The 26,610-nt window shown below is 33.6% G+C and overlaps 1 protein-coding gene across 6 annotated transcripts in view; it reads right to left on the reverse strand.

The window, feature by feature from the left end:
• CSMD3 (CUB and Sushi multiple domains 3) overlaps positions 1-26,610 on the reverse strand; it is a 578,243-nt gene that overhangs the window by 301,290 nt on the left and 250,343 nt on the right. For all 6 annotated transcript variants that reach the window (XM_085572460.1, XM_085572459.1, XM_085572458.1 and 3 more), the window contains 2 exons: positions 16,238-16,362; positions 13,845-13,966 (listed from right to left, as the gene is read on the reverse strand). In XM_085572460.1, coding sequence (XP_085428586.1) covers positions 13,845-13,966; positions 16,238-16,362 — 247 coding nt within the window. The remainder of the gene's footprint in view (positions 1-13,844; positions 13,967-16,237; positions 16,363-26,610) is intronic.

Genomic DNA, 26,610 nt, shown 5'->3' on the forward strand with positions numbered 1-26,610 from the left:
AGGAAGACAGTATAAAAACTGTATAACTAATTCATGATCAGATACCTTAATCCTGTTTTCCATTAAACACAAGAAGAAATCTAATTTAATTATCAGATTTTGTTTTGGTAAGTACAATGGTAATATTTTTTTAAACTAATATCCTTCTTGATATTTTATATTAGTTGAGTACCACCAAATTGAAACAAGGCATCTGTTCCTTTGTAATTGAAGTACTTGTCTTCATAAATTGTGTCAGAAAGATAAAAGAGATTTTCTTTAGCACAATCAACATTATCCCTTGTGATGTGTATTTCATCAGAGGAAAAGATAGAGGTTAAGGAAAATATAAGTTTCAAGGTATGTTTTTATAAATTAGGAATGACAAAAAAAAAAATTTTCTTTATTTCACTGCAGAAAAGTAAGGTCTTTGTAATTCTTTTTTAACAATGCTCACAAATAAAAAGTAAGAGAACTCCCTGAAAAATATCTGTCTCGTTAAGGAATATTGTGGAACATGAAAAAATAATTTAAACTTATTTTTTTGTTCAAAACATAGGCTTCAGCTTCAATGATTTGACTTGTCTGTAGTGAATATCCAAATTATTGATGACTCGGTTCTAATCTGGCTATTCTGATATAATCTCTCACTTTTCTACAATCTGAAATTCTTTTCTATGATAAAGAGAATTGTAAGAATTGCTTGTAAGAATAAGCACTTCAGGGAAAACTGTGATGATTTATTGCTTTATTCTACATATTTTTAAATCAGACTAGCATTACTAAAGTGTGCTATTGATCTGGTTAGTAGATGCATAGCAATCAGAAGTGCTGGGACAAGTATTTTTCTTGATTTATACATTCCAGTAATGTCTATTTTTAGTTTCCCAGAGCAAGATTAAAGCATTAATATAAATGAAATAAGATCCAGGGGTTTTATTGATGTATACAAACATTGATCATGCTATAATATATTTATGCATTTAATGTATTTATCCACTGTCCCACAGTCTCTTTCAAAGCTGAACAGAAAAAATGAGTGACCACAAAATATTTTCAAATAACAAGGTATAACATCAGGGAACGATATTATGAACAAAAATATTCATCAATGATATGTCTGAGCTATAAGATTCTTGATAAAAGGATTATACCACCAGAAGTTGATTCTAGAAGGTAGAAGAAGAACATTTCAAAGATTCTATCTCAGACAGTTTGTCACCAGTCTTGAGCTATCATTTCACACATAATGAGTCAACTAATGATATCAGATATGCATTTGTATGGATTCAGAACTGAGAATAATATCTTAAAATTAAGCAATATATTAATTACTATAGTTTATTTTTTTAGAGATACTCAACAAAAAGTTTAGTGCCATTATAATAGCATTTGTTATAAATTCTGCAGGTGTCAGACTGCTACAATTGTTCCTAATAATATCTTGAATTTTGTTCCAGTGGATATTATTAAATACATCCCTATATACTACTATGAGGAAAAAGGAATTTTGTATTTTCTCTTCCTCCATATACACACTTTATTAAAAAACTGGACCTGTTTTTGGTTTGTTTTTTTTTTTTTTTTTTTTTAATTCAAAATAAAATGTGCCGACTTGTACACTATTACCTAAAAAAAAAAAAAAAAACAATTAAGAGATAGGAAACAGAAGGCAAAAGTCTCTCTACATTCTGGGCTGCTCTTGCTATTTATACACCCAAAGACAATGAACAAGTTTGAATGCCTGATTTATATTGAAGTTATAAATCTAGACAGAAATAGTAATAAGAGACAATAAAATTAATAAGTATTATCCAGTCTCTACAGGGGAAAAAAAAGTTCTATTTGAAAAATAATTTTCTGAAAATTGTAAATATGTACTTTGGTTTCCAATTATTTTGTAAGAAATTTTTCAAAGGAATCACTGGGGTCAGAGATCTAATTTCTAAAACATTTCTGTAGGTTCACCTTCTTTAGGTGGCTTGGAATATCCTTTAGAACTCACTTCTTGGGCAAAATACCAGCTCAGAAGTAAAATGGGAAAAGGTTTTATTGAAGGTTTTAGTTAATGACTAAAAAGGTTTTTATTAATGACTACTTTGAGAACTTCCTACAGCTTTTCAGAGAGAGCATGCTCAGAAGGATGCATTCCAGACAACAGATTTTCCAGACAGTTGTTCAACATGTATCTAGTTCCTGATGAAATTACATCTCTGAAGGATTTACAAGGAAGGTAGTGTTCCAGGTGAAGTACTCAACTTTTAAAAATTTCAAACCATCCAAAGCAGAATGGTGTGTAACAGAGGCAAGTATATGTTCCTCAGAGATGCTGCTGAAGGAGAAGAGTAAAGATACAAAACTGCATGTACTTGTGCATCCATTATCCTGAGTCTTCCAATGCAAATGTAACTCTAAAAATATTTTCAGATGTATAATAACATTTTCACTCCATAAAATGGGATATTCTACCAGTAAAATAATAATGACATTTCTGTTGATGTAATGACTTTTTTCTCCTTACAAATGTAGTTAAGTATTAAGCTAAGATACAGCTTAAATGAGCTATATATTAGATAATACTAAGGAATAAATATTAATTAAAATTCTGTCCAAGAATGTAGCATATCGAAGACTGTGTAATATAACAAGATTTTAATTTGTTCTTTTGCAGTTACATATTATAACATCAACACATAAGAAATCCACCTCACTGAAAAATATTCACAAGATAACTATTTTCTCCATTTTTCACTGTTACTCTAGCAAGAAAAAAGCTATCTAGAGACTCCTAATGATGTCTGACTGCTTTTGTCACTTGTAGAAGTGAAATTAGGCAAGAAGAAAACACATCCGGTTTGTATCTGAGTGTCCTCATCTGCCCTCAGGATGGTAATTGCATTTGTGCTGAGGATGTCTGAATACTACCCAGTAACTAAATTAATGGGCATTTATGTCTGATGGTACAAGCTAAGGAAAGCCACTACAAGCTAAGCTAAGCCAAGCTAAGGTGCAAGTCACTGTCTGATTGATCGGCTTTATCACCATAATTTTCCATAGAATCACAGGTCCCTCCATCAAAATAATTGTGTTATCATACATTTTCAGAAGGAAAATATATTGAATCAATGATTTATTATAAGACTTAGCTATAATTTTATTTAAATTATTTATATTAGGTATAATTTTATTTAATATTACTGCTACCATGAAGAGGATAATCCTGGAACAAGAAAATCATCAGGAGTAGTCAGCATGGTTTTACCAAGGGGAAGTCATGCTTGATCAACTTTGATAGATTTATATAATTAAATGACTCGCCTGATGGCCGGAAAAGAAAAGCAGTGAATATTTTCAACCTGGGCTTCAGGTAGGCCTTTGGCATTGTCACAATATTAACAGGCAAGCTGTTGATGTGTGGGCTCAGCAGACAGCAAGGTGGATTTAAAACAGAATGCAATTCTGGGCTGAGAGGATGGCTATCAGCGACACAAAGTCTTGTTAGGGGCCAATAACTCATGTTGTATCTCAGGGGTCAATATTGGGACAAGCCTTCTTTAGCATCTTTATAGGTTATCTAGGTGATGCACTCTCAGCAGCTTTGCCACAACAGTGAGAAGAGATGAGCAGTTTATAAGCCAGAGGGTCATGCTGCCATGAAGGAGGACATCAACAGGCTGGAAAAACAGACCATTAAGAACCTCATGAAGTTCAACAAAAAGAAAATGCAAAGTCAAGTCCCTGGGCAGGAACTACCCCACATACCTATACATAGTAGGGGCCAGGTTGCTTTTGGTTTTATTTTAGGTTTGGGTTTTTTGTTTGTTTTGGTTTTGGGTTTTTTGTTTGTTTTTTTTTTTTTTTCTTTCACAGATATGGAGATTAAGATGTTCTAGACAGCCTGAAAGGAAATATGACTAGCCAGGATGATTATAAAGAGATAGTAAAAAAAATCAACTAATTTATAAAACCACAATGAAAAAATCACACTCATTTTTCCCTCACAAAACTAAGTTCAGTGTCAGAGTTCACAAAAAGAAAATAATTATTATTATCAAATAGGAAAATTATTGCAATCATAGGAAGGGCTTGAGGACTTAAAATTAACTTGCCCCTGCTTTGGTTTTTCCTTTCAGCAGTTACTCAGAAGGATATTCTTGCACCCAGCATAGAAATCTGCACTTTTTAATCTCACAGAGGGTAAGCCATCTGTTCCAAAAGAAAGCACAAAGGTCACTAACTGATGTCAGCCTAACCTGATGGACAGCCACACATCCTTAAAGTGATGGAAACATGGGAATCATACTGTGACTTAAGTCTCCGTGCAAGCCTTCAGGTTCCACTCCAAATGTGTATTGGGTTTACAAGGTAAGATTTTTGGAGCAGAGATAGCATATGGTGAGGGGAAGGTGCTGAATTAGATTTTTTTCTCATTTTAACTATTCTATGCTGATTTAATTGTCAGTTAATTTTATTAATTTCTCTAAGCTAAGTCTGCTTTGCATATGAGAGTAACTGGTAAGCAATCTCCCTGTTCTTATCTTCATATGTGAGCTTTTTCTTCATATTTTCTGCCCCTATCCTGTTGAGGAGGGAGCATTACAGATCAGCCTGGCAGGCATCTGGCAGCCAAGACTAGCTCATCATAGAATGGAACCACAAGCCTTTGAAGGAGTCCCTTCATAGAAAACAGAGAAACAAACAAACTACTATCAGCTCTATTTCCCAGTCTAATATCACAAAAAAGGTATATATTGAGCAGAACAATTTCCTGTAAAGAGCACTCACAAGAGCAACCAAGTGAACTCAACCATGGAGAAAAGAGACAAGTTTTGTGCCAAAAATTCATCAAACAAAAAAGACTGAAACATCTCAAATGCTCACAGTGCAAGCACTGGAAATTTGCTATCGAAGTCTCTTATTCATATAAATATATCTTTTTAAAAGTTCTAGCTTGGGTGTGGATATTCATGATAAGTAAAAGCAAAAAAAATGTTTGCATTTAGAATTGGTGGGAGATGTAACTGAGATCTAATTTAGGAACTTATAGAAAGTCAAACAGAACTAAAATTCAAATTTGACATTTAATTTTACATAAAATGTTATCAAAAGTGGAGTTAATAGCTCCAGGTATAGTAAATACAAGCAGCAGTTAGAATCTAATATTGCTAGTGGCTTAAAGAGAAATAATTGCTTTTGTTGTAGCGATTGCAATAAGCACAATCTCACCCATTCCATATGGTCACTCGTATTTTCAAAGTGTGAAAAATCATTCCTATAGTCACAGACATGGCAGGAAAAAAAAATTAAGATAATGAACCTCTCCTCCTTTCATAATAAAGATCTATAGGAAAATTTCAGGATGGAACGACAAGTCATTTATCCCTCTACAAATGCACATACTTCCTGACAGCAAATTCTCTTATTTATCAACTTAGTCTGTTCCCTCACAGCCAAACCTGTTAGCTTCCTGTCAAAGGAATAGCTGTATTCCATTCTGCCGAGAGAATCTCCCCTCTGAACACATCTATTTCTAAGATTTTTTAACTGTAGTATGTATGTGACTCAGACATATTAACTGGATCAAAATTTACATGTACAATATGGAAGAACATTGTGGCCAACACTACAGAAAAATTTATTATGTTCTGAACAGAATCAAAATATATTTACATTTTCTGGTTTCATATAAGATAAAAATGTGTTATCTAATATTGATAAATAAAAGAGCAGACTTTTTAATCTGAATGGATGAAGAACACAATTATGGGTAAAATATAAGTTTAGAGTGAGTTTATGTATATGTCGCCCAGTCCTTTTGAGTGTTTTAAAGTTCTAAAATTTTCTTATGCCTTCTGATATTTACTTATTTCTACTGAATTTTCTCACACTGTTCATATAAACAATGGTCGTTTTGCATTCTTCTTTGTGGGTGGAGAAATTGGACTGTTGGTTTGACCAGTGTGGTTGGAGAGGTGGCAGTTTCACCATCCAATCCACTGTCACTTTTGCTATTTGCATATGTAGTGGAGTCAGAAAATAAAGTTTGCTTTTTTTGGTTCTTTTTCTTTCCTTTTACATTTAGCCTGCTTCTGTGAGTTATTTTGTGTCATAGTGTGACATGTATACCATACGTTTTTTTAATTATTTCACTGACTGTAACACCCATAGTACAGCTTCACACCAGGCTTAGGAAAGCCAAGTTTGCTTGCAAAAATAAAAGGTGCAGTGTGCTTTGTTCCAACAGACCTGACCAAAAGAAACTTCATTAAATGGGTCTCTGTATTCATGTTGAAGCACCCTGCCTGCTTCAGATTTTTGCTGTTAACCTGATTAAATATGGATGGCAACTGGGTTTAGGCTTAACAGCAAGCTTAGGAAATGTTCCACTGACAGTTTTGACATGGTTACCAAAATAACACAGCTGTAAAAAATTAAGCACAAATACTCTACACTTTGCTGAATATTTTTGGTGCTTATTTTTGTCTTGGTCTAAAAGCAAAAACTCAGAAATTTAAAGATTTTTTTTGCAGGAAGAAAACATCATGTTAATGACATGGGGAATGAAGAAGGGAAGAATTGAATGTAAAAACATATTTTTAAAAACCACTATTTTAATACAAAGTTATTAAATTACAGCCATATTTAATATTATTTCAGGAATAATTGCAACATATTCCCTCAGTATAATTCTCCAGATTTGCAGAAAACGTCATGTGAGGAGTTTCCCAGATACTTTGAATTATTTCAACAAAGGACTACAGCAATTTGAAACAGATGTTATAAATTTTTCAGTAAGCTCTGCCATTTCAACAAAACTCAGATTATACATTTCCTAACAGACAATTGACATCCATATAAAAACCCAACCAAATGAAAAACAAAACACCCCCAAAAACTAAAAAACCCTTAGTAAACATAATAATTTAAAAAACCCCTAAATCCAAAATCAAAAGTCAGCTATCTTCCAGCTCTCAAGCATGTAATTTTTAATTTCAAAATTATTTTAAAATTCAATAGATAAAAGGATAAAAATGTGAAAACTCTCAAACTTTCAAGAACCTATATTCTAAATAATTCATTTAAAGAATGTATTTATATAAGCAGTAAGGCGACTTTTATGATTGAAATACATTCAAGATAGAATGCGGTGATGACAAAAGATAACATACTAGTAATTGGCTTTTTTAAAAAAAATCCTGTCATATAAAATTAACAGAACCAGGACCTAGTTTTCTGATCCATCTAAATTTAGCAGTCAGCTCACCATATTAAATTTGTTCTTACAATTATTAAAAAAAAAACAAAAAAAAACAAAAAACAAACAAACAAAAAAAAACCTTGATTTTTTTTTTTTTTTAAAGGAACCCTTTTGCTTATTTTTCTCCTTCTTGATGCTTGGTGATGCATATGGTGTGAATGTGGTTGAGATCTGTCAGAAAGTCTGCCATTCTAGCACTGACATTTTCCACAGTGTTTCTGTCACTCTGGATTAGAAAAAAAATCAGCAAGTATAATCCATAAAACTTGAACTCTGGTTAACTTTAGCCCTAATTCAGATTTCACTGGTATTTTAGCCTGGCATTAAATTTAAAATTCATCATTTTGTAGTCCTCCCTTCCTTTTTTTTTTTTTTTTTTCTAAACAAACAATGAAAGGTTTTAATTTTTTAGGAGAAAAGAAATACAAAAAATGCATTGGGGAGGAGATGGGAATTAAATCTTGAAAATACAAAGGTTTACTACTCAAAATGTAAACATAAAATTTTCCCATTACCGAATGTCAGAATAAATTACTAGCAATACATAGCATGGTCCAGAACCTAACTGATGCGTTTATGCAAAAACCCACAAGATATTCAGTTCCATTACTAGATGTGAGAGATGTCATGAAATGGAGTGCAAACTGAGGAATTCTTATTCTCATTTCTGTTCAGATATTCACAAGAACTTTTTCATGGGACTCAAGGATTAAGATTATGTGCAGCACAGTTGAAGACAAGCAAACAAGTTTAAATTTTGTTGGTTCTTCAGAGTTCCACATAAAGGTATGATTTTCATTAATTTTCTTTCAGGTAGATCCCTGTAACTATAGCTCTGCTATTTTTGATCAACAAAGCTTTTGTTGATTCCAGAGCAGACATGGATAAAAGTGGCAACAATCACTTCATTGGTGTATATCAAACACTATATGTGAAACATGTTAAGACAACCCAGAAATGGGAAAACTGTCCATGATTTCCTCTGTCATATACTGTTGGAGAAGCAGTACATATACAGGTATTGATCTTCACAGAGAATTTCAACCTTCCCTCATAAGAGGGCAACAAAGCAAGGTACAAGCCTTCAAGAAGGTTTAAAGAATATATTGGTGTGATACCATACAGGCAGCCATAGATATTTCATTGTTTCAAAGTTATGTATCAATTGCTGATATTTCTTTCTCCACTGAACCATTATTCAGAGCTTTGTACATAATAGATTATAAATATTTTAATCATAATATTAATTATTGAAAAATTAGTTGTTTTGCCTTAAACAGATCCGCTCCAGAGAATAGGATCATAATATAAGAATAAGAATGCAAAAAACATGCACAAGAACAATTAAAATATGGGGATCTCAATGGTAACATCAGATGTGTCAGTGCACCTTCATCAATGAGTTTTTTTTTATGGCTTTCCTTTCACAAACAATTTTTATTCTACTTTCCAATAGTAATCATGTCACTGTAATCTCCGGCCACGTTTGAGGTTTTTAGTTATGGCCCTACTGCACTGTCAACAAGGCTTGGGCATGAACAGTATATCTAATTAACTGTCTGAGGCAAGAGACCAATTGTAATGCAATACAAAGTGAATAACTGACTGGGAAAACATTTCATTCAACTATACGGTGCTGTTATCAAACTTATTTCTGAAATCAGTTTGGGAGAAAATTAGCGAGATTCAGTCCTGGATAAAGCCATTTACACTAGAGTTAAAGAGCCTTTAAGGTTCCTTCATCTATTGAGTATCCCTTAAAAGATTCCCAGTTCCTGAGATATTTTGTTGCAAATGGTGCAACAAGTAGCAGCCCTGAAATACAAGGATCACGGAGTCGTAGTGGTTCTTACAGCTGTGGTGTAGAATATTGTAAATATTGTCATTATACAATGAATACCATAACATTATTTGTTTCAGTCATTATAAAAAACTCTTAATGACAAATCTTCATTTATACATCAATGAGGCTTTTGACTTCAAGGCACAAACCATCATTAAAATCCACATTCAACACAGAATCTTCACTCAGAACAAAAAAAAAAACCCAAAAAACCCAACTAAACTAAATAGAAGAAAAAAAGTTTCCTACATCAAATCCAAAAATTTTCACAACACAGAACAAAAGGAAAAATTACAAAAAATGCACCCCTGGACCCTTCACTACAATTATGATACAAATTCTCCGTTCTTATTCTACTTCATAACATGGTTTAATACTTGTTTTGTCCACTACTTCTCCCAATTAGTATGCCTTCTAGCAGTCATACCAGGCCAGCAATATTGTGTTCAGAACAGTAAGGCAACATTAGCATGAATCAAAACTAAACACATTAAAGCACTGATTATATAAGCAAAGATTTTATACATGCAAGTTCCTCAATATACTATGAAAAGAAGCTGATCTAACTTGTGAAAAGATCTCTTTTAACCTCAACAAGTTAATGTTCTTCTAATTAGTGCTAGACACCTTTTCTGAAAACTATAAACATATCTAAATATTGTTCCTGATAACATTGTAAACTTTTTCTTACTTTAAAAACTCCATAATTCCTGTGTATCGTTGTAAACCTTTCCTTAGTTTAAAAACTCCATAATTCCTGTATATCTGCATTTCATTACAATATGAAAGAACTATAATTAGTTCAACCAATACCATGCAAAGAACAGTATTTTCTGGGTAATACTGAAGTTATTATAATATAGCTCCTAGCACTACAATCTGCCCATGATGAATATAACTCAGAGTACAGTAATTTCAGTGGTATATTACAGATGTTCAGAAACAGTGTCCAATTTTTACTTTGAAATAAAATTACTTGCTTAACCTAACATTATTTCTTTGCATTCTTATTGCTGATATAATAATAATGCACCATTAACAAACAGGTATACCTTGTTATGGCCTTATCTTAGTGTTCATATTTAATTTTAAATAAGTGACCTGTTCTTAATTATTGTTTTCACACTATATCTTCAGAGTATTTAAATATTTGTGAAGACAGATGATTATGCAAGATGCTCTAATTTAACTTTGGCTGGCTGTCAGATGCTCACCAAGTCACTCCATCACTACCCCTCAGCAGCACAGAATGAGAAAACTGGAAGAAAAACAGGGACAGGGAGCTTGCTCACTAATTAGTGTCATGGGCAAAACAAATTCAATCTAAAGAAAATTAGTTTTATTTACTGACAAAAATAGAGTAGGAAAGTGATAAATAATAAAAAACTAAACCCACCATCATCTCAACCCCTTTTATTATGGGCTCAAATTCACTTTTTTTGTTCCTGACTCGTCTGCCCCCTCCTGTCTCCCAAAGTGGTAAAGGGGAACATGAAATGGGGGCTGCAGTAAGTTTGTAATACTTCATCTGTGCTGTTCCTTCCTCCTCAAGCTCTTTCCTGCTCCAGAGTTAGAGTCCTCCCACAAGAAATAATTCTTCACACCTTTCTCCAATATGGGTCTCTCCTACAAGGCTACAGTTCTTCAAAATCTGTTTCAGTATGCTCCTCCCAAGGGGTCACAGGTCCTGCCAGAAACTTGCTCCCACTTGGGCCCTCCACAGGGTCACAGCCTCCTTCAGGCACAGGTCCTTCACACACCACAGGTGGATCACACCAGCATGGACCTCCATGAGCTGCAGGGGACAACCTGCATCAATAGCACTCTACAGAGGCTCCAGAGGAATGCTTGATCCAGTACACTGAGCACCTTCTTCCACTCCTTCTGCTGTGCCCATAGAGTCTGTGAGGTTATTTCTCTTGAATATTCTCATTCATGTCCTTCAGCTGCTGTTGTACAGATTTTTTTGCCCTTACTCAGATAAGTTATTACAGAGATGTCACCAGCTTGTCTGATTTGCTCAGTTGTGTCCTGTAGTGGATCTGTCTTGGAGTTAGCTAGAACTGTCTCAGTCTGATAGGTGGGCAACTTCTGATCTCTTCCTAGAAAAGTTACTCCTACAGTCATCCCTGCTACTGATACTCTGCCTTGTAAATAAAATCAAAACACATGTACAAATCAAACTGAAGCATGCATACATTCAGGTACTAGGATAGTTTTTGTAAGGTCATATGCTATTCTGCAGTTACAGTTTGAGGAAAAAATCAGTGTAGTGTAACACTTAAGCACAGTTTATTTGAATTATAGCAGGCATGATCTCTGACTAAAGAGAGGGCCAATTTTATTTTCATTAGAATTAGATTTTTTATATGTGAAATAACTTTTTCTTTCAAGTGTTTTGAGAGAAAGGAAAACAACTGCACCTGCCCAGTACAAGCAAACTAGGAAGCTACTAGAGAGAGTGCAGTGAAGGGGCACTAAAATATAAGGTTGAGACAGATGAGCTTTCTTACCCTAAAGAAGAAGAGGGTTACTGAATCTCAATATCTATAAACTCCTGATAGGAAGATGTAAAGAAGATGAAACCAAACTCTTTCCAGTGGTGACCAGTGACAGGACTGGAGGCAATGGGCACACAGGAGGTTCTTTCTGAGCATCAGGAAGCAGTTTTTCCCTGTGGGGGTGAGTGAGCACTAGCTCTGATTGCCCAGAGCGATTATGGGGTCACCATCTTCTGAGATAGTCAAGTCTGGGCAGCTGCCTCTAGGCAGCTCTGCTTGAGCAGTGGACTTCACCTATAAGATTTCCAGAGGTCCGTTCCAACCTCAATCATTCTGTAACTCTGTCAACCACGCTGGCAACCAGAGATGAAGCATTTGTTAAATTAATTTTCTGAAGTTCTATAAATGCAGAAAGTGGAAATTTCAAAGGAAAATAAGACTGAGGAATAATGTTTTTAAATATTCCCATGAAAATAATTTTGGTAAAAACAAAGTTCTGAGGTTTTGAGTTAACACTGTGTCACTGTCTCATGAATTGACAGGGAGGGAGAAGGAAGGCAGCATTAAGATGTGAATACCACCAGTGGAGTGTAATCATCCTTAACAATCTCCAAGTCATTGATATCTTAAACCTGCAGTCACTTTTGACTTGCCAGTAGATATGTACTAGTTTATGAGCTCAAGGGTTTGCTTCTGCCAATGGTAGAATGTCTAAAATATTATTTGGCTTTTTCTTTTGTTAATGTAGACATTCCCTTGGTGCATTTAAGAAAGGAAATAATTTTATGCAAAATATGGCCTTACAGGTCTTAAGTTCATTCAACTGCTCACTGGAGATTTTCAGGCCATTTAGAGAACTTGTACAAAGTGTGGTAGCTATGTTTCATTTCCTCAAATAAAAAATACTTGGCTGGCACATTTGACAAAACTTTCAGAAATTCTAGATGGGTATACAGATTTCATCTTGCTCACAAATAGTTTTTAATTAAAGAAATAAAAATATGAAAATTCTTTGGGATGAGAAATTTTAAATATTACTTTTGAACTTTTTGCCCATCTGTGGAACAGAGAATGAATAATTTTTCTAGGACTCCTTACACTATTTTTATGACCTATAAATTGGATAGATTTGATAAGGAGTCCTTGGAACAAGGATCAAACAAACAAATGACCTTCTCCCCAAACAAATTTATAATTTTCATTATCAAATTCTAATCAGTTGTATAAATATCCTTTTTCTTTTTCCCAAAATGGAACATAAGGATGGCTTCCACACAGAACTTTGTAAAATTAGAGTGAAAAATACACCAGTGAAGCTAAATGGTTTTTAAAATTTTGAAAATAGTCAGATTTTCACTGAGTCCTCTGATGAATTCAGGTGCAAAGGAGTGAGCCTTATAGGCCTGTCTGATCAGTTAATGGAGTGTGATACAGATGGCAATATAAAACAAAATTTAGAGGTAAAATATATCCCTGTACCAGCAAGCACAGATGATGATAGTCTTTTATAAAACATTTCTGAACTGCACATCTAATTCATGTTTTATTACATCTAAACAAGTCCATTACTCTCAGCTCACACAAAATGATACACCTGGAAATAGAATATAGCCATTGCTTCCAGGTGTTTAGTTCTTGAAATTAAAGACAACTGGTGTCATAACTTAGCTTAATTGCTCCACTTTGACTCATCTGACATTATCAGAACTCTCAGTACTTTTGCTTTAAAGCTTAGGTATGAAGCACATGGGATTTTAATACAGTGGTTCAGACAGTAGAATAAACATCTTCAGAACAGTTCCTCACAATGGGAAAGTGAATTCAAAAACTTCAGTGATTTCTCATACACTTGAAGGCCAAATATGATATAAACATACACAAAGTAGCTCTTCTGCTTATAACACAATACTAGTGGGCCCATTAAATTGCCTCATACCATTGAATAGTTGCTTCTGGGAATTGTTAGAGAATGACATAAAAAACATGCGGGCATCTACTTTGCATACAAAAACTAAAACAATTTTAGGGGAAACAAGAGGTTTTAACATCTGTCCATACTCATCTGGTCTCAGACATTTCTTTAAAATATCTGAAATGCATCTAGTACAAAACCTTGACTGTAAAGATAAATTATATTAATGAAAAATGTTATGGTCTATGTGTGCTTTTGTTTGGTTAGTTTAGGGTTGAGGGGGTGGAGGTGGGGGGAGGGGCTGTTTTGTTTTGGATTGTTTTTAAAGAAAAGTCAGAATATTAAACTTACCTTATTAGTATTGATAGCTGTGATGACCCACACACATTGAGCATTGCTGTCATATTGAAATGGAAAATTTGGTGATGTGAAAGTGCCTCCAGGCCCCTGAAGATTGGACCCACAAGTTTTGACTGAAAAAAGAAAGTTAACCTTTAAATACACATAGAAAATACATGTAGCAGATTCATAAACTGATCTCTTACTCTAATCGAGATATGAAGAATTAAAATAGCATTGAACAAAACCAGAACCACCTCTTACAAGAGAATAAGACATTCACATTTAATTATTCTGACAAAATAAAATCAACCTTCTCTTGTGTCCAAACTTATAATCTTAAAAAAAAGTTGAAAGTATTTCGAGGAAAAACAGTAACTACAGGAACAGAAACTGCCTTAGTTATTTCTAAAATTCTTTAAGGACTAACTTATGCCACCCTCATTAATGTCTTGAAAGACAAATCTAAAGAGTAGAAAAAAAGGGTTACCTTTATCACTGTGCATATGTGGGTTTTTTTGTGCGTGTGTGTTGGTGTATAGCATGTCAGCATTTTTTTCTCCTCTAACCCCTGTACAACCCATTGAATCAATGACCAAAGCACTGAAATGTTTAAAGGAAGCTTGTAAAAGTTAGATTAACACAAAACAGTATTTTCTATTTCTAAAGATTACAGACAGTATTTATTTTCAAAACAAATTCTATATGGTTATTTACAATACCATGTCAGGTTAAAAAACCTATATTCTTATTTACACAGCTTGCATCTCTGTCACAAATAATACAAAGGAAATAAACTGTGACCTTTGTGCTTTCAAATGACACTTTCTAATTCCTAGTGCCAAATGGCACTTAATTCCTAGTCTATTAAGTCAATAACACTTTTATTGTTTTTTCCTTGATATTAAGATCTTTGCTGAATGCTCTACTGGTTAACTTTTCCTGTATGAAGGTGTAAAACGGACAAGTAACATCAACTAAACATGAGCCTATCTTATTTCTCCAGTGATTATTATGACACCACATAAACTGCAAAAGCTAAAGAACTATTTCTTCCACTGCATCCTGATAGACCATCTTGCATAACTGAATAAAAAAAAGACTTAGATATGTGAAATAATCCCAGAGTTGCATTGCACTTTCACTAAGCATGTTTGTTTGATCAATACTGAACACAGGAAGATTCAGCTGCAGCTGGATGAAGGCTTGCTCCTTTCCTCACATTAGCTTCTAGAAAGAATTTTTGCATTACCCTCAGAGCAACAGTACTCTAGTGTTGAATGTGTTCAAAGTCACACGAGATGCTTAGAAAGAAGTAGAGTGTAGAGAGGTGAGAGGAAGGCTCCTCATTTAGGATCAGTAGCTGAAGATGTTAGAGTCACGAGTGACACTAATGCCAAGTATTTTTGTCTATATATTTAATAAGAAATTGTATGACTCCTTGCAGCTTGTATCTGTATGTGGGAAGTAAGTTAGGAGGGGAAAAACAGTGAGTGTTCTAGACAATTTGCTGCTCCATCTGCATATATGAGTCCATCCTTTGTGGCAGAGTTGGGATGTAAAGCACAGCTCCAATGCCTGTGTGCTGCAGAAGAGTTATGAGCTCTGTTTGCTTTCTTTTCTTGGTGTAGCCTCGTAGTGAAGGTCTCAAAGGAACCATGTCATTCTATAGTGGAAAGAAATCTGTCTTTGACCCCCATAATAATGTCTATTATTTATATTGATTTAAAATATTCCTAACAGACACTTGCTTCCAATACTTTAAGTTTGAAATCCAGAAAAAAAATTTAGGACAATTTTCTATGTATTTGTGCACATTAAAATTTTCATTATATATTAATATCTGTGTGTAACTACACATTAATACTTTCATTCCTTGATTCAGGTATTCATCATACTACTTGCTGTTGTATTGGGTCATTAAATATTTTCAGCAAAATTCCTTTGTGTTTTTCTTCTTTCACTGAATTTTTTGCCCTTTATCCACTTGCTCAGGGTCAAATCCAGGTGTACTTCTCCACTACTTACCTATTATAAATTCTAGAATTTCGTATCTGCTTATAAAATATGTAATGAGGAAGCTTCATTAATTACTGATTTTATATTAAATGACTGCAATTTTGATATCCATCTTGATAAGTTCTAATAATTAACATGTGATAGGTTTGCGTCAGCTCCTTGTAAAGTAAAATTTATAATGTAAGTTGTCAAGTAAAGCAAACATACTGAAATACAAAGTTCATGTTAAACAAAACCGCATAGGAGAATCCTTTTTTATTAAGAAAGTGGGGACACTAGGATTAAAATTTCAGGTACTTAAACAAAAAATTTAATAGGATTGGCTATCAAACAATGGATAGATGCCATGTGGAATAATCACTGTGAGGGTAAGAATTGCTGTTTACCTTTACACACAGGTCTATGATCACTCCATGCAGCAAAAACTTCAGCTATCCTCTGACAGGTGATACTTTTGGAACCTTGTAGAACATAATCTTCATCACAGGAGAACTGTACTGTTGCTCCCAAGCTAAAATCAAACAATGACAGAAAAAGAAGCATGTTTCAACAAATTGATAGCAGTCCATTGTTCCCATTTCTTTAGATATGATGGTCTTGACAAACAATACAAATATGTAATCCAGAAATTTCTGCTCTCAAAAGTAAAAGGCTGAAGGCTATGTACTAGCCTGACAGTGCACAATATTCAGCCCTCTCTGGGCCTACTTTGGCTGGAGCTGGTTTACCTCTTTCAACAGTTATTTGGAGCTCAACTGACTATATTCCAACCTAACTTCAGACCTCCATATAGTAAAAATTTGACAAACCTAGACATTGTGTAACTAAAAGTAGTTATTTATGTAAATTGAAGCTAGGAAACTCTGTGAAAGCAATATAAGGGAATCACCTAGAAGATAATTCAAAAGGTCAATTGCAAGACTGAATGAGAAATTCCCATTGTAAACATTTTATGTCTCCCAGTGAAGACCTCAGGATATAAGTAATATGCTGTGAATAACTCCCACCCCTCATTGTTCTTGAGAAAATATGGTGCTTGAGAAAATTTGGTGCTTTTGACTTGAGAGCTGGAGGGCATTGGAAGGGGGAGCACAATACCAGATAAAAAGGGCTAGATATTAATAATATTTCTCATATTTAAAAAGTAGTATATTATTAAGAGTATACTACATTAATTTGTATTATTGTAGAAATACTAGTTACAGAAATCTTTTATATTTTGATTAGTAGGTTAAGATTTTAATTAAGCTAGCAGTGAAGTCATAGAAGTGGTCTCTCTACTCTTGCTAGTAACAAAATTTTGAATGTCACATCTACTAGATAAATTACAAGAAATGAAAGTTACTAGAATATGAGGATTTGCTCATTTAACCAGCATATGTTTCTCAAATTAATAGAAGAAAATAAAAGAGTTCTAAAAATATATTTGTAGGTGTTTATCTGTGATTATTTATTAAGTTATAATGTGTGGTAATGCTGGCTTGAAAAGGTTTTGCGCTTTGTCATGTGAAGCTGACATCTGGTACTAGAAGAAGAAGTCCAGAGAAACATTTTTGGTGGTTTGTTTTGTTTTGTTTTTTGTTTGCTGGGTTGGGTTTTTGTTTGGTTTTTTGGGTTTTTTCTTGTTGGTTTTTTTTTTTTTTTGGTTGGTTGGTTTTGTTTGGGTTTTGTTTTTTATTGTTGTTTGTTAGTTTTTTCTGAGAGGAGGAGTGGTGCTGGAGGGGAAGAGGGAAGAGTTTAGTCTGGCAAAGTTGTATAAAACAATACATAAATGTATATTCTTGAGATAAGTTTTTTCCTTTAAATATCATTGTGGTTTCAAATCCTGATTATAGCTGAAAATAGCCAATACACCAGGCCTTCCTCTGATATCAGTACCTCACACTTCATAATTTCAGCTTGCAGTTTTTAAAGGCTTGTCTGTCATAGCTGCAAAGTGGAAAATGTTTTATACAGACACATGACTTAAAAGATCTTGGCTACACAGTGAATGCAGTTCTCTGGGTATTTGAAGATTAAATGCACAGTACCCCCAAGAGTTTGTTATAGCAGCCTTTCTGTAAAACACTGTAAGCCATGTAGTTATCTGACCCTCCTTGGATGGATGACATTTCCCTGTCTTTGATACGTTACATACTGGTAAAAAAAAATGGTCCGTAAATCTCCCTAAGCAAAGTGTCAATATTTACTTGACACTTTGCTTGACCCAATCTTCAAATCTCAGTTTGGTCCCACAAGGTATGACATTCATTTTTGCCAAAAGACATACTGAAATTAATTTTTCTCTGAAGGGTTTGGCTTGCAAAGAATGAGACCTCTTTTTCTTTCCTTATAGATGGCAATTTTAGTGCTGCAATTCTTCAATTCACAAAGACAGAGAGAAAAATAAAAAGGCTGAGCACGCATTTCAGAGAATAACTTTTGTCAGGTAATCTATTCAAATGCATCTACAATGAAAAAAGCTACTAAAGAAGATTGATACTTATTAGAACAAGAATTAATTTAAGGGAGTTAGAATTGTTAGATATTTGAGAAGGAATGGTGTCAGCACAAAATAGCTGATGAAATCTGGGAAGTACCTGGGCATTACAGACACATAGATACTAAGAAAATGGGGACATGAAAGATGATGCAGTCACCTGAACAGACATCTCAGAAAAGGAGGATTTAACTGTGGGTAACAGCTCTATAAACTGTTCCAAAACAATTCCTGCTTTGAATGTTTGTGAAAGAATGTTTGTGAAAGAATGAGATAAAGAATAGCTGCAGAATCCACCAAGAAGGAGATATAAAAGTGAAAAAGTGAAAAAGTGAAAAAGTGAAAAAGTGAAAAAAGAAACAAAAAAAGTAAACATAATGTAAAGGCCCTTGCAATGTAAGAATAAAAGGCTTTTATAGGCAGTTGGAAAAAAAGACCCACCAGGCATAGATCATAGACCCACCAGATCATAGAGTTGGAGGATATTTCAAAACTGTGAAACATAAAGATTGTCCACAAGTAATTTTAAAAAATATGCACAGCTGCTACAGGGACTATATGTTTAGGAAAGTTCAAAAGGTAGCAATTGTGAAGACAAGAATATCTTTCTCAAGATTAGATTTTCATAATTATCTGGTTCAGAAAGTCATATTGAGAAAATCTGAGCATCTCTATTATTAGGGAAAAAAAAGGAACACTTGAAGAAAAATGGCATGGAAATATATTTCCTTTAACTAGCCATGGACTGATTTAAAGAGGAAATGCTGAGCAGGAAGTACACCATTTACAAATAAAATTCAACTCTTGGTAAAAAAAAAAAACAAACTGTAATACGCAAAAATCCCAGAGGTCTGAATGATTATAAAGACTGTGCAAGCATATTTCTATCACCTGCAATAGGATAAATGGCATTCACATTATGAAGTCCATTTTACTTGTCCAAATCAGTTTTGATATTAAACTGATATTTAATAGTATATGACTATAAGCGTATGACTGGACTCAGAGTGGGACTGGATAATTTACAAAATCTGTGACCTATGCTGTGTGAATGAGACCTACTAAGGGCAATTAGATAAGTAGATAATAAAGAACCAGTCTAAGAAAGAAAATGGAAGAGTAGGAGATTAGTTCCTATGGAAGATCAACTAAAAAAAGACAATAATAGAGTGCTTGTCAAGAAAATATTAAGAAAATGTGTCTCTCAGAAACTTAAAAGCATAGTCAAGATTACCATTTTTTAATATTTTGCTGTCATTATCTATCTATACACTCCACTCTTAAAAATGGAAATTCATTCAATTCTTTCCAAATTTTCTAGTTTCAGAGAATCACAGAATCATAGAATATTCTGGGTTGGAAGATACCCACAAGGATCATGGACTCCAACTCTTGAGTGAATGGCCCACATCGTAATTGAAGTAGACATTCTTCTCGTTTCTGATGACAATATTATTTTTCCAAAACCTTAAATCTGTGAGCTAGAATTATTCAGTTAGAAATTCATTTTTCTCTAAAAACAGTTTGATTACTTGAGTACAAAAATGTAAAATGTCGCTTCCCTCCATTGGCAAGTGCATGAGGCCCATGAGGTGAATATGATGAAGATTCAGAAAGGACATGCAAATGTACCAGGAAAAAATTATTAGCTCTAAGACAAAATGAAATAAAGGATAGGCCAAGGGTTTGATGAGAGTTTGTGTGGTGTGGTGACAGCAACAATTTCAGTATGGTCTCAAGTTTTTATTTTCTATTTTCTTTTTCTTTGGCAGGATCTCAGATGATGGAAGGATCGTGTTATAGGACAAAGACAGAACCTTGATAGGATAAAATTGATGACATCTATTACATATCCAGAGGTACTGTAGGAGGACATGTGAAAGATCTGATCCCAGCCTTATGGTATGTTACAGAACTAAAAATTGTGGAGTGAGAAAATCAAATCATGGAAGCTGGTTTTAGGGGAACCTCTGAACTGTGGGCAGGTATTATTTTAGAGAAAACTGGCAGAGTAGTCCAAAAACAGATTGTGGGAACAATTGACCAAAAATAGTGGGAAAAAAAAAAGGACAGTTTGATGTCCTGACTTACATTTGGTCCAAACTGCTTACCAGATGAAGCCCTCTAAAAGCAGACTATTTCTACATTGTAAATCTCAAGAGAACTGAAGCATGATATAATTATGAAGCTGCTCATTGTGGTATACAGTATAGATATACATCACAAAAAAAATTAAATTCTCAAGGATAGAATGAAAATCTTATAAAATTTCAGAATCAGAATATATTAATTGAAAAAAAATGTTTGTGGATGGAGTAAATGTCCATTGAATCCAGTATGCTAACACTGAAAGTGATACAAATGCTGAGAAAATCTTTAGAATACAGGAACCATTTATAGTCCTCTATAAGGAGAACTCTTCTGTCATTTATGTTTGATGAACTTTCTGAACTGGATATATTAATTTAGTAGTCCCTGGGTGACTAAATTAGACTTTTGAATGAGACCCTAGCTAAAGCTAAGACTAGTAAGGCACACTGTTAAGCAAAAATGCTTCTTGGGTATATTAGTCACAAAATCAAGTTCATATGCAATGTGGGTTCATTTGCAAATGGATGAAGCAATCTTGTGGTGCTGAAATCCAATATGGAAAAGGCAGAATCACTAAATATCTTTTCTGCATCAATTTCTACAGCAGATGTGCTCCTAGGTATCTGTATGTAGCAACACAATTTGTGAAGAAGAGGGACAGCCAGTACTAGGAAACAACAGGTAAATGGAGGCAGCTGTACTCAAGGGCAGGTGGCCAGACAGCTTTCTCCAAAGACTGCTGAAGTATCTCCCTGAGTCTCTACAAGGTGGGTATCATCTATGAAAAACTTGAATGAGATGTACTGACTGATTGTAGAAAGACTAATATTACATGAACTTTTAAAATGACAAGAAGATGCTAGGAATCTTACATTGATCTCTGGAAAGAACGTGCTCTAGTAAAGCATGAACTGGAAATCAAGAGCACATACACAAATCTATGAAAGTTGAGTTATAGTTGATCAACTTGATTGTCTTCTATGACAAAATGACTGGCTACATAGACCTGTGGTAGATGTAGCAGTGCTCAGTGTAGCAGTGCTCAACATCAGCAAGATTTTTTAGAGCATCTTTTACAGCAGTGTGTTTTGAGAGCTGACAAAATACTCACTGAATCTATACATATTCAAAATCCTCTTGGCAGCTGTGCTTAAAGAGTAGGAATCAATCGCTTCATATTCAGCTGGTAGACAGTAATAATCTGAACATTAGGAAATCGGCATAAGGTCTGATGCTGTCTGATATTTTCATCCTCAGCCTTGATGGGGAGACAGAATTTATGGATCAAATTAAAGTAGGAAAAGTAGCTGACACACTGAAGATCAGACCTTCAATCCAGAAGCCTGGGCAAAGTCCAGTACTGGGCAAAAAGAAACCTCATGAAACTCAACAAGTAGAGGTACAATTTTCTGCACTATTGATTGGTAACCTGTTCTCATCCTGCATAGAACAAACTATATACTCATCTCTACTAGAAGTGGTGGCAGCAGATCAAGTGAAATTGTTACTCAGCTGGTGAAGCTGTATCTGCAATATTAATATTAAGCCCAGTCTTTTGCCTCCCACTTAAAGAGGAATATTGGTAAAAATGCAAGAATTTGGAGATCAGTCAGAAGATTAAAGCACATGAACTACAGTAAAAAGTTAAGGTAGCTAGGCTTAATTAGTCTGACAAAGAGAAAGCTAAGATACTATCTCATAGCAGACCATAACAATTTCAGGAGCCAAATGAAGCCAAACTTTTCTAAATGTGCCAGATAACATACAAGGGATGGTTTGGAAGACTCAGATTTTACTTTACAAGAAATTTCCTTCAATAAAGGAGGGCAGAGGTGAAACAGCATACACAAACTCTTGTGAAATCTTTAATCCTGAGGTTTTACAGGGTTGTGTAAACAAAGCCAGAGTTGATATGACTAGTCCTGCATTGGGCAGGAGGAGGGACTGGATGCCCTCTGAAGGACCCTTCCAATCAATACTTCTATGACTCATATAAACTGCTTAATTTGTCCTGAAGTAATGCAAAACTTTTGCAAATATAACATAATGTGCTAAGACAGTTCATAACTTGAAAAATGAATGCTTGACCTGAGTGTCTCTCAGTAACTTTATCTGCAAATTTCTGTTTGTAATCTGACAAAAGATGATTGCCATTAGGTTTGCATTTTCATAAAAAAAAAACCCCAAATTTGGATATATTTTTATTAGGGAAAATGTATAAATAATTAGCAAGTAAGGAAGTTAGCATACAAATTTGACAAAATTTTAATTTTGTATCTTTTTTTAACATTTTCATCATTTGCCTCAAATTTGTGATTCCTCTTTAAACAACAGAAATTAACAACTGTAAGGAGTCCAAAAATGAACTATAGAATCTCTAAAAGATGAGAAAGAACAAGTTTAAAATTTTTAACTTCATATGAAGTTTATACTGAATAGTATTATTTTAATAGTTGACATTTGCGTAGGAAACTACTTCATTTTAGGTTCTTTTCCTCCAGTTTTCGATAAGTTTTTAAAATTATTGTTGAAATATTATCAATTATGCAAGGAATCAAAGCCATCTTTCTGATGGATTAACCTGTTCAGTTCATGCCTGCAACTGAACAAATTTGAGAGAGGACATCATTTTTAGCCATAGAAGAAAATGTACAGCCATAAATAGCTAATCAGTTCCTAAAGTCCATCTCTATCAAATTGTAAATTTAGCAATATCATATATTTTAATCCTAGCATAAAGAAACAATCAGCATCTATATTATTTCTTCCACCAGCAGCAAAATAAAGTAGACATGTAAGTTTTCAAGATTATGAATAGTGCATTCTTTTTTAACCTACCAACTTTCTACACACTAGGTTCAATTGTTGTCTTTGAGTCACAGTGAGAGCTGAGCTAAGACACATCACTTCTCTCAAGAACATCCATAGGAACATTTCACAGATCATTTTGTATATTACTTGAAGATATTACTGTACTGCAAAATGCTAGGATTCCAATATATAATGCTAGAATATTTAAATCTTCTAAATTTCTGACCAAGAAAAATCTTTACTGTGTGCTGAAAAAACTAAACTGATGACTAAATTTGTTTCAGAGGATTTCCTGACACTATGGAGGTCACTGGTAAGTCATCTTTGAAAAAAAATGTCATCTTTTCTCACAAAGCTTGTACTGTCAGACACTTGTCCTTGACAAAGGAACCATTTAACTGTTAAAAAGTGATAGGTGCACAAATCCCCATAAACTAGCCTCATATCTCACACTGCAAACCAAGTTTCGTTTATTTTTCAGGATGTTTGGCTTCAAATTTCAATGTTTAGTAAATCACCTTGCATATCTGCAGAGAAGGATAGGTGATTCAGAGAAGATTTAAGGAAAATCAAGTGTGAAACATCTAGTCAATCTAGTCAATTAATGCTGAACTTCATTTTTCAAAGAAAATAACTAAAAATTAATTTATTATATAAAATGGAAGAAGATATTATCATTACTTATATTGTAAGTGAATCTGTTGGTAAAATAAATTGTCCTTATAATAAACTTTATAGTATTCCTTCTGTCAGTAGAATATATATTTTTAAGACTACAAGAGCATTTTTGTCCAACAGTATTCACTGCTTTGTTACGATACAGGTTTGTTCAGAATCTCACTGTTAAATCCTAGTGGGACCACACTACAGAGGTAGAGGGATAGAGATGGACTTGTTCAGTCATGTAATGAAGACAGAACTTTGAGATGGTGGTGAAAAACATGGTTTTCTCATAACAAAACAGCTGTTCAAGGATAATTCAGGATATGAATATGGATGTGTTTATTTCATTAGAAATAAAGAAAATAGAAACAACAACATGTAAAAACGTTTTCTCTTCATCTATTATATCTTACATTTTTACATAGTGGCATTCATTTTAAAACTAGACACATGAGAACGATTTATTATTAGTTTAAAAAGATTTATTTTAGTTGTTGACAAGTAAAGTAAAATTGCAAATTCCAGCTGAATAATCGCTAGCGTGTCTAAAATTTTAAGAAACTCCTAGGGAAGGGAAGCTTTCTTTCTGAAGTAGAATGTTTTTTTTCAGTACAGGAAAAGCTTGCAGCTATAAATAAGTATTCTTGACTTTATTTCAACAAGCAAAACCTTTTATGCTCAAATATGCATCTAGAATCAGAAACAATGCCTTTAATACTCCAAAATATACAGCTATGGGGAATTTTAATGTTAGAAAATATTATTCAAAAGGTTAAGCATGGAATTACAGGCCTCAAGTAATGTCATGGACTGCTCCAGTTTGTCTAAGAGCTTGAATTACAGACTTTGTCTGTGTAAGAACCAAGTAAGAGGAGACTAACGTGGTGAAAGCAGGTAGTGTTTGTAATCAGAACAGAAGTGCAATACAATGCTTCCAATGCTTTTCACATTTGAAGAAAGCTAAGGAGAAGTGACAAGAACATGCTCTTCTCTAAAATATATTAAATTGTACAGAAATCAAATTTTTATTGATCTTAGTAGAGATAGAAGTAAACCCTTCAAAATACTGTGTTTTTGAATGAAGGCATTGTAATTGGAATTGTACTTTCTTTTCAGAAAGGAAAAAAGAGGCAAGATTAAAGTAAAGCTATTTCCTTCATTACAGAGAGAGTGACTTCGAGAAGGAAAAGGTGAAAGTGTGCTATTTTTCTATCTGCCAGGTATAAGCCAGAATAGAAAAGATCTTCCATGGCACTAGATGTTTTTAACTAAATGTAACACAATAATAATTTGTAATATTGTTACTTCAGAACCCTATTAAGCAATTGAACAACCATTATCATAATGGCAGTAATTGAAACCAGATTAATTTAAGCAGGAATTTTATTAAATTTGCTGAAAATGTTTAGTATGTATTTGTTCCCTGTAAGAATGTATGTTCCCTTCAATGTATGAAGTTTTCAATTTGAGCTAAATGCACATGTTTTACTAATATACACCAGGGCTGTTTTTTACAAGTATAAATCCATAAAGATTATTGGGAGATTTTTTTTTCTAAGAGAAAAAAAATGTCACCAAGAATAATGAGAAATTAGGGAAAAGAAACATTGGAAAACATATTGATGCTGGTACTTGTATATCTACATTGTTCAGTAATTTGAATGCCTTCTGCTTTCATTTTCTCATCAATACATTTGAAATATGAAACCCTGATACATATTCCAAGTGTAAAGTTAAAAATAATGCTAACTGAAATCCTAACATTTTGGTCTAAAAAGAAAAATGAGGGTATGATCATCATCATATCTTTTTCGAGGTACTGCCCTCACATAAGTCTAACTAGAATAATCTTTGTAAGTAGGTCTTTTCATGATCACTTGCAGAGATAACTCTAGAAAAGAACTGGCAGGTTGTCTGTCAAATGCTGTTCCTCTCAAACCATATTTTTGAAGTTGAAATACAAAATACCACCCAAAGTAATGATTCTAGAAAGTATGACAGTTAAATACATATTTTTTTAATTTCTCTGAAAATATAAACTTTTTATTTTGAAAGCTAATATTAGAAATTGCATTTTTATAAAAATAGTTATAATTTTTTATTTATGTAAATATAAAATTATTTATATAATATATATTGATGCACATTTAACTTTTGCTTTTCTCAAAACTAGAGAAATAAGAAGACTTATGAAAAACAGAAATTGTAATAACTGTTTTCTAGCTATCATATTTACATAGGATGTAATTTTCAATCTTGTCTTCTGCTTGACTACAAAGAGAAAAGACAAAACACACACACAAAAAGGTACATGAAGTTATGTAAAAGAATGCACTATCATAATTCTGTAAAATCTTTGTGCATCCAGATTACTCTAAGAGTTCTCTTGGAATGCTTAGTAGTGTGCTGTGTGACATGTACAATACAAAATATATAGAAAAAAAACTTGAATGTAATAAAACCAATTAATTTTAAAATTATCACCCTTCTACTTCTTTCTGTCTTTTTTCTTTCATCATTATGGTGTTTCAGGTTTTGTAAACATAATGTGAAATTAGTATATGATGTAAAACAAGAATAAAAATTTGAATTTTTTTTATACAGTCTGAGTGTCTTTGTATGTCAAATATAAAATAATATGCATGTTAACCCTTTTAAATAAATGTTCAACAATTGAAAAGGGAAAAAATCAGAAACTCAGAAAAGAGATTTAAA

Source organism: Lonchura striata, chromosome 2 (assembly GCF_050655825.1).
Source record: "Lonchura striata isolate lonStrDom1 chromosome 2, ASM5065582v1, whole genome shotgun sequence".
In the NCBI taxonomy this organism is placed as follows: Eukaryota; Metazoa; Chordata; class Aves; order Passeriformes; family Estrildidae; genus Lonchura; species Lonchura striata.